The sequence below is a fragment of the Eptatretus burgeri genome, unplaced genomic scaffold (assembly GCF_056783735.1).
Source record: "Eptatretus burgeri isolate ZD-2024b unplaced genomic scaffold, Ebu_testis_v1 Ebu_testis_scaffold_3181, whole genome shotgun sequence".
NCBI lineage: Eukaryota > Metazoa > Chordata > Myxini > Myxiniformes > Myxinidae > Eptatretus > Eptatretus burgeri.
This window is the reverse complement of record NW_028225130.1, coordinates 165,442-175,000: the sequence shown is the minus strand read 5'-3', so window position 1 is coordinate 175,000 and position 9,559 is coordinate 165,442. Positions and strand designations below refer to the sequence as shown.

General features: G+C 43.5%; 1 protein-coding gene across 1 annotated transcript; it reads right to left on the bottom strand.

The window, feature by feature from the left end:
- Positions 1–3,896: 3,896 nt before the first annotated feature.
- On the bottom strand, positions 3,897–8,255 carry LOC147006393 (uncharacterized). The gene is made up of 4 exons (XM_085868930.1): positions 8,183–8,255; positions 7,864–8,031; positions 6,810–7,099; positions 3,897–4,158 (listed from the first exon to the last, which is right to left on the bottom strand). Exons 1-3 carry the CDS (start codon positions 8,234–8,236, stop codon positions 6,827–6,829), a joined length of 495 nt encoding a protein of 164 aa, XP_085725056.1. The 5' UTR covers positions 8,237–8,255; the 3' UTR covers positions 3,897–4,158; positions 6,810–6,826.
- Positions 8,256–9,559: the final 1,304 nt, after the last annotated feature.

Below are 9,559 nucleotides of genomic sequence, written 5' to 3'. Positions count from 1 at the left end.
TTTCCAAGCAGATGAAACAAGACCAAGCGCGACACTGTGAAAAGGGCAGAGAGACGATGTGAAAGAACATCTGAGCAAGTTTTTCGGACACGTGATCTCCTGCCATCCAGTCCAGCAGCAGAATCAGTCGAGGGTTGAAACAATCTTCTCCACCTTTTTCATGAGCAAAGAACAGAGTCCAGGAGCAGTTGAGTATGACTGGGAACGATGGGTACTGAGTGTGAGGGGTTGGGGACATAAGATTTGGAAGCAAACACAGAATTGAGGCGTTCGACCTTTTCATGATTGCAGTTGGCTGTGATGCAATTTTAAGAGAGGAAAGGATGGAAGGGGAGCATACACCAGAGACAGACTTAACAAGGCACCATCAGGTTTAAGAGGAGGCTCCACTCCACAGTTCATTTTTGTAGTTTGACAGATGTTGTTTTCTGGCTCCACTGAGTGTGGCCACACACTTGTTGTGGACTTTTTGGGAAACACTTCCAGGAAGACAAGGGAAGTTGTTTCAGAGCAACTACCTCACGACAGGATTCAGTCACCATGTGTGGGGAAAAAGTGCAGATTAAATGAAGACAAGATGGGAAGAATCTGTGCATGAGAGAGAGCAGGTTTCCATGGAAGAATCCGAGGCTGAGTTAATATTAGGGGCAGGAGATGTGGGAGACCAGTCCTGAAGAGAGATGGCTGCTTGCTGTCCCTGCCAACCTGCCTGAATGATCTGCTAAACTAGCCGGCGCTGAGGCAGCTCTGTGTGAATACCCAGAGAGATGTTGACTTTCAAAACACATAATCAGATGAACCCATTGGAGCAGTGGAAGAGCAGGAGACGTTTGCAAGAAAGTTGGTCATCACCAAGTCCAGAAGGGAGAATTTAACTTTGAAACAAATCCATGTTGGAAAGTGGATTAATGGGGGTAGTCAAGATCAAGATTTTGAATGGGGGGAGATATGATATGGTCATGAATAGTTGTTTTGAAGACCTTGAGGGAGGAGTGGGATTGAAGAGAGTGTGTGAGTTTGTTCCAAAGGCAGAAAAAAGAGGAATAAAAGAGCTGTGATTCTTGATTTTTGCATTTTCACCAGAAGGGAGTTTTTGGCGGACCTTGAGCACCCTGAGGAAATGTAGGAGGGACAGATCACAGACAGAGCAGGGGGGCAAGGCCGGAGAGGAGACGGGAGAAGACAGAATGACCAGCGACCTGCCTCCAGTGAGAAAGTGTGACCCACAAACTCAGCTTCATCGTGGGAAATACCAATGAACCCAAAAGACTTGGTTTCCACAGTGTGAAGTCAAGCTCGGTGTGAGGCAGGAGCACCACCCCCAGAGGAGGGAGTAGAGCAGTACTCCATCGGACTGCGGATGAAAGCTTTGTTTATGTCCAGAAGCTCAGGTGTGCCAGAGGTGAGAAAAAAGAGGAATTTTGGATTGAGCGATCTGTCAGGTTGGGGCAGAGGCGTCAGTTGTTTGAGGTGCACACAGTGAGGGACAGGGGAGGAGGAATTTGGAGGGTACAGGATGGGGGTGGCTTTGCGGGGGCAAGGTGAAGCTTTGGGGGAAGTTTGAGTGTGTATGGTGTGGGGGAAGGTTTGTGGGATGTGTGGGGGAAGGTTTGAAGGGAGTGGGAGAAGGTTTGAGTGTGAGGAGTGCATGGACTTGTCGCCATTTTGAGCACGTCTCCACATGCAGGATGAAGCTCCTCGATTCCACGTTCCACAAAGACCATCTCTGGACAAAGTGAAGTGCCAGAATAAAGGAGGGATTTTCTTTTATTTCATTTTCCCCTTGTCTGAATTTCAGTCTGTGTGTGGAGGCACCTCAAATTACACTTGAGAATGAGTTTACCTCGCATATTATTTCATTCTGATTATTATCCGTTGTAAATATTTGATATTTTCATTAAATGTGTTCATTTTAGTGGCTTGTATTGTGTACTGTGCATCCCCCCGTACTGTGCATCCATTTATGTGCCCCCTGTCGCAACGCCATTGCCCCATGTCCTTCCCGCGCATGTGATAATCTCCAAGGATCAACATGTCCATCTCCAAATAAGGAAAAGACCACTCAGCTATCCGGACTGGCGGTGTTTACCGCCCGTCACCACAAATTGGGTCGGGGTGGGGGGGGGGGTGGTTAACCTTGGCCGCAAGTGCCACGACAATATAATAATGCAACTGAAAATATGGTCAGGACAATGACACTGTCTGGAGAAACTCCTGGGGTTATGATGATTGACCTCATGTGACCTTGTCTTCAAACACCATTGACCTTCTGTCCACTTGGTCTCGTCGGTGTTGGACTCGATTTAAAACTGCCTCTATTTTCGGGCAGGTACTCTCTCACTTCTATCATGCAGCTCGTGTGGCCATGAAGGATGAAGTACGTTGCCAAGTGATTCTAGCAGAACCCAAATGGCATTCAATTGTTTTCAGGTGTTCTTTGAAGACACTCTTGATGAAGCCTTTCCATGACTTCACCGATGATTGGGAGAAACAGGAGATAATTGGCCAAATCTGATACGTTCTGTTTCCATTGTATTTGACCAAACTGGGAGGTTTCCGACATCATTGAGTGGATCGGTGCTCATGGTGTAACTGTATTGGAATGGTTTTACTGGAGGTGCAGCTGGCCCTCGAGTGCATGTCTGAAGCATTGTAGTTCTTGGGGCCGATAGCCTTGTTGCCTCCAGTTTAGTATTCGATAATTAGTGCAGTATTAATCATTTATTGCAAATTGTTACCTTGTGCACGCGAAGGGAAGAGCTGGGTTAATCAATTGCTTCTCTGTCTGTCCGGCCGTCTGTCCACAAACGTCATTTTATGATCGAGGAACAACTTACTTTCAATTCAATGTTATATTTTGATCACAAATCGGAAACGAAGATGTAGTTTAGCTGTACTTTGAATTCGTCCCGATCGCACGTGCACAGAGAGGCGTGAGATATTTTTACTCCGTCTGTCTGGCAGGAAAACAAAATTAAAAATCATTCCAAACAGGAAACTATTTTTAAGGACACAAATAACAGGCATGAATAACGAATGGAACGTGTTCAATAAGGTGATGTAAAAGGCCATTGGGTCAATGGCAGTAAACTTCGGGATTTTGTTTATTCGACCTTTAAAATCATTATTTTATTTCAATTGAATAAGATACTTGAACACTGTGTGGGGTAAGATGCTCCACAAACTCTCCAGTTTCACATATTATTGTCTTGTGTGTATGTGTGTGTGTTGGAAATGAAGCCAAACATGTCATCGAAAAATTCACCTTCCTCAAAAGTACTCCACCAAAGGATGTCCAAATTGATGATGAAGTACAATGTAGGACTTGTAAAGGTCAAATTGTTTGGATTAAAATCTGCTTTGGAACAAGAGAGCAATCAGCCTCATTAAACTGATTGTGTACAAAACAATTGTACGAAGAGTGCTTTCCAACACAGTACTTATGAAACCCATACAACGTCGACCTGCAACTTCAGAAAGCTCAAACGTTTTCATCAAACTTGCTTGAGAAAAAGAATGAAAACAAGAGCGGGAATTGCTTTGCAATACTTGTCTCCGACCGATGTGGTGTATTTTTTTGGCCAAAATTGACATTAAATTCCTGCAATATCGATATTAGCAACTGGGAATCCATGGAAAACGAGAACAGCACTCGGTGGTGCACGTACCTACACCAGACTGAACAGTTTATGTGTTGAATCGCATTGATGGAACGGATCTGGATCCAAACCTGAACCAAAATCTGATCGGCTTGTTCTTGTCACTTCCACAACTCAACCACTTAGTTGTGTCATAATCCATACATAACGTTTTGAAATAAAATGCCATACATCGTTTATAATCCCATTATGGTCATGGTATGTCACAAAGACGACGTGGGTCCATTTTGGTGAAGATCCAGATTTGAATAACAGAATTTTTATTATTTTTTTCATTAATTCTTCATCATTGAGAGATGGTGCCATTAACTCCAGCATATCGATGAGCAACAATCTCCATCAGGTTTATTCATTTATTAACAGAAAATAAGGACAACAACCAATGTGATCACATCAAACGTATGAACAGATTAAATGTATCATCCTCTCATCCTCCAGCTTCATATGATTTCATTGTCTCTCGTTCCACTGCAGGACATTTTTTTTTCAGCTGCTCCACCTGAAAAAGAGACGTTCAGAGCAGACAAGATGTCAGTGCATGAAGTCATCAACATTAAATACCGTATTTCATTTTCCCTGTCATCATTTTGATGTTTAAACATTTTCTGTCAGGTTTCGATAATTATTGCTGGGGTTGACAAAGTTGAAGCAAAAATTTCAGAAAGAAAATAACACGGGCATGGGTCCAGATGTCCACCTGACTTTTCCAGGGAGTGATTTGCCATTTCCACAATTTACTTGTCCAAAAGCCCTTTCATTGTTATACAATCACAATGGCTGTCAACATCGTTCATTTCGGCAAAACACTTTTTCTCCTCCTCAATCGCTTTACTCCATCAATTAATTTTCAGATGCAGAACTACTTCTAACAACAACAACAACAACAAACGTTTTGTGACAATTTTCCCCGTTGTCCAGGGGATTGTATGAATGATGGCATTCCTCCATACGAATCTATCCATTGCATCAATGTCGTGCAAATCCAAATATTCCATTTCTTTCTTGACATTTCCAATGCATGTGGTTTTGTGGATGTCCTTTCTTCTTTCGACCACGAGCGTTATTGCTCTCTTTACAGCTTCATCAGCGGAGCTTCGTGGCACATGACCAAACCAAACAAGTCTTCTCTTCGAAAGTTATTCTTCAGGTAATTTCTCGTGTCACACAGGAGAAGGATCTGGGGTTGGTCATCGATATGGGAGGTAAGCAGGCAGCACAGTCCCAGGCAGCTGTTGGCGAAGCAAATAGGGTTTTAGGCTGAAGAAGGAGGGGGATCTATTACAAATCAAAAGAGGTGGTGTTAACATTGCACAGGAATTTAGTGAGGGCTACATCCAGAATATTGTGTGCAGTTATGGTCACCACAGTTGTGGAAGGACATAGATGCCATAGAGAGGGTTCAGCGTAGGGCTACGAGATTGATTCCGGGCCAAGCCAGACTCAGCTGTGAGGAGGGGTTGAAGGAGACATGGCTTTATTCACGAGAAAGGAGGCGGTTGCGAGGGGATATGATGGAGATGTTTAAGATCATGAAAGGCAAAGATAAAATAAATGCAGATGAATTATTCAACAGAGGAGACAGTGACAGAACCAGGTGCCATCGTCTGAGAGTGAAGAAGAGGAGAGTAAAGATGGGAGTAAGGCAGAGGACTTTCACTCAGAGAGTAGTCAATGCACGGAATGGTCTCCCTGGAAAGGTGGTGGCAGCAGAAATATTAGATAAGTTTAAATTAGAATTAGATAGGTTCCTGGAAGTGATGGAGGTGGAGGGGTATGGGGATGTTGATAAGATTTTTAGGGAGTTTGCATATTGATGGGTAATTGTGTCCGGAGTGCTGTTGGTGGGGGTCTTGTGAAGGGGGGTTGTGTGGTTGATGTGTGTTTTTAACCAAGCCCATGCCCCTCTCCGAGGGGAAGAAAATAATTAAATAATAATTTCAACAGCAACAAAAAAAACTTCTTTTTTTTGTACTTTCAAGAATTAAACTTTTTTTTCCATTTTCTTTCTTGGATTCTGATTCTGGGTTGGTGTGGTGTTCACACAGGCATGATGGGCTGAATGGCCTCCACCAGTGTTGGATTTTCTTGTTGTTGTTTCACTCGTATTGATTTTTTTAATCTCTTCCTGATTGCTGAACTTCGCATTCTTTCTTTCAGAGACAATCCATTCAATCATACCATTGTCATCTCTGTTCTTCCCATTCTTTTTACATCTTCGATCATGCCTGAGACCTTCCACAAATGGATTGTAATTGGGAGGGGACACAAACCTATTATCTTTCCCTTGGTTTTCATCAATGTGGGCATTGTCAATGTTTCACTTCCATATGTCAATCCCAGTCTGATGCAGGCTTTATTAACTCTAACTTTCACAGATTATGGATTGTTTCTGTTCTTCATGATACCAGCAACTTGTCCAGTGATCATTCATCTGAAAATTCTTCCTGTGGAGTTGTCGGTGACGAAACCAACACCCCTTACTGGCTTGCGAGTGGGGACAGACTGACACCGTTGCAGGACTAAAAACAACTGAAAAAAGGGTGCATGAGCTCCCTTCGGGAGCCAATGGTCATCCAAAAAGGAGACTGTGTCTCCTAAAAAACACCCATCGAGCTTAGACTGTTTGTGGCTACTCAGGAAGCTGAGGGGGAAGTGGAACCCTTGATGTGAGGCAGACGAGCTTGTATTAGCCAACAGCAACCACAAAAGTACAGGAGTGGGGAAGAGTGTGAGTACGCAGTGTCGCTGAAGCCGTGGAAGGCATGTTCCTCGTCCGGTGGATGACACTGCAGTCCAATTCTTCCCCAACCACTTTTGTACTATTTTCATGGTTTTAGTGGACACTGATTTTTGTTGTCAGTGTTTATTCTTTGAAAAAATAATGAAAGGAGTCGTGAAGACAAATTCTTTCCCCTAAAGATGAAATGAATATGTTCCATAGTATGTCTCCCATTCCAAGTACCAGAACCATAATCTCCAAGGACACAAGAACGTTTAGTTTTATTCTAATTTTGAATTAAACTATCATCAATAACTAACCTGCTGGAATGGAAACAACGACAGTCAGAGAAAGCAGACATTGTAACATCGTGTCAAGAGATTTACCAGGATACTCGCTCGGTCCACTGATTGTAGGAATGTGTAACTTACCGTATTCTCAGATCATTTTAAATGATTCCTCTTTCCCAGGCTAATCTCTGCTGCCGCAGGAGCACAACTTTCAACAGCGGCTCTTCATGCTTTCTAGTATTTCGATGAGTCTTTTGTTCTTGTGCTGCTCCACGCCCTGCTGCTTCAAACAATCTTTTGGGCCGTTGTCCTCTGAAGCTCTCCTTCACAATCCTCTCATTCTTTATGGGAGGTAATATTATCATCTTATTCTGCATCCGAAGATGATTGCGTTTCCTGTCATTGTGCACGTTTCTCTTCAGGTACTTCACCTGCAAAACACATCCCGAGTCGGGAACACGTCAGTGCATCAAGTATTTGTTATTTTACCTCGTGTCTGAAACCGGGACTGAACCCCATGTTAAAGTTTTTCTGTTATTGAACAGAATGATCATGTTGAGGTGAAACTCTGTGAGCAAACATGACTGTCACTTCCTGGGATCTTGGCACAGTGACAGACGGGCAAAAATAAAGGAGAAAAAAAACAAGTGTGCTGTGATCACATCCATCAAACAGATGAAGCAACTCCACTTGTCTAAGTTCCATGCACAAAAAAATAGTCTTGTGGAGATTGATGGTCATTTCCCGAACAGGCAGAGTGAAAATGACGGATTCGGGGGAAGGGGCATGGCCCCCTTTCCTGAATTGGTACGGTCATGGGGAGCACAACCTAAGGTTAGGGCATGGTCACGATGCCGCACAGACATTTTGGTCTGTATCCTGTTTTCGGTTTCTGCGAAGAAGATTTTTGAATAAAATTCCAATATTTCGGGCAAACCCACCTTTCACCCTCTTTTAATGGACAGATCTGGAAGGGAAGCACAACCCTATGAGATCTTACTGTCCTGATGCATTGTACCAAATTTGGTCCATATCAGTTGGGTAGTTTGTGAGGAGAGGATGTTATAGTCAAATGCTAACGGATGGACGGCCGTACACCGGGACCCACTCTGAGCTTATTTCATAGAAATAATCCAGTAATTTGTTCAGATCGCTCAGAATAATGATGAGCCCCCGACATCTTAAGAATATTCACCTGCTCAAAAGTAGGACAATCCTGTTTTCCTGTACTTCTGGTCGGAGTCATCAAATGGTTCTCCGAGAGCTCACCCTTGCTCTCGCTTGACTGCAGAGCCTCCTTCAAATGTTCGAGCTCAACAACACGTGAAGACTGCGTTTGGTACAGCCTCTTGACGTCTTTGACCTGAAAAATGAATTCAAAGAATAAAGAAGAGACAAAGTATATGAAAGAAAAGAACAGGCTATAGAATTTCCCTCTGCCATTTCACATCTCAACCTGGTCCACGAGGACACGTTCAATTTGATTCCGATTAAAATGATCATCAGGAACTAACCTCCTGGATTTCCTCAGTGACCCGCTCTTGGCCCTCTTTCAGCCACTCAGACATTCCGCTTGTTGCAGCAAACGTTACATTGTGCTGCTGTTTGTCCTCATCTGTGTTTTGCTGCAGACAATAATTCAGGAAACGAACTTCTTCTTCGTTTACCTTCCTTTTCAGGAGCTGTCCCTGTGAAAATCACATGACACACAGGACGCACATTATCAATGAGTAATCGTGTTTGCAAAAATCAATGACCATGAAACAAGCACGCTTCAATCACACCCAGGAAACAGATGAACAAATTCCATGTGTCCAAGTTCTTCGAAGAAAATAACTTATCACGATCACACTCGGAATATTGATGAGCCCCCGAGATCATAAGAACATTCACCTGATGAAAACTGGGACAATCCTGTTTTCCTGCACTTCTGATCGGGGTCATCAAATGGTTCTCCGAGAGCTCACCCTCGCCCTCGCTTGACTGCAGAGACTCCTTCAAACGTTCGAGCTCAACAACACGTAGAGACTGCGTTTGGTGCAGCCTCTTGACGTCTTTGACCTGAAAATGAATTAAAAGAATAAAGAGGAGACAAAGTATATGATACAAACGAACAGGTTAAAGCATTTCCCTCTGCCATATCGCATCTCAACCTGGTCCACGAGGACACGTTCAATTTGATTCCGATTTAAATGATCATCAGGAACTAATCTCCTGGATTGCCTTTGTGACCTGCTCTTGCCCCTCTTTCAGCCCCTCAGACATTCCGTTTGTTGCAGCAAACGTTACATTGTGCTGCTGTTCGTCCTCATCTGTGTTTTGTTGCAGACAATAATTCTGGAAACGAACTTCTTCCTCATTTACCTTCCTTTTCAGGAGCTGTCCCTGTGAAAATCACATGACACACAGGACACACATTATCAATGAGTAATATTGCCTCGTCACCGAGATCATAAGAATGCTCACCTGATGAAAAGATGGACAATCCTGTTTTCTTGCAGGCTCGATCGGGTTCATCGGAAGGTTCTCCAAGAGCTCCTCACCCTCACTCTCATCCTCGTTTGTCTGCAGAACCTCCTCCAAATGTTGCTCAAGCTCGATAATATGAAACATCTGCTCTTGGTTCCGTTTATTGAAGGCTTTAACCTGAAAATGAATTTAGGGAATATCGGGAACAAAGAGAAGACAAACGAACAGGCAACATGATTTCCCCGACCACATTGTAGCATAACTAATCTCAACCTGGTGCACAAGGACACATTAAATTTGAAACACGTTTCAATTCTCGTCAGGAACGAACCTGATGGACTGTCTTACTGAGTCCGCCCTGCCCCTCTTTAAGCCACTCTACTATTCCCCTCATTACTGCAAGCTTTTCATTGTGCTCGTCT

Coding starts and splice junctions, on each gene's coding strand:
- LOC147006393 (XM_085868930.1), bottom strand. CDS start 8,236: ATGTCTGAGTGGCTGAAAGAGGGCCAAGAGCGGGTCACTGAGGAAATC. Junction 8,032..8,182: donor TCACTGAGGAAATCCAGGAG/GTTAGTTCCTGA, acceptor TTCATTTTTCAG/GTCAAAGACGTCAAGAGGCT. Junction 7,100..7,863: donor ATTGTCCTACTTTTGAGCAG/GTGAATATTCTT, acceptor TGTGTTTTGCAG/GTGAAGTACCTGAAGAGAAA.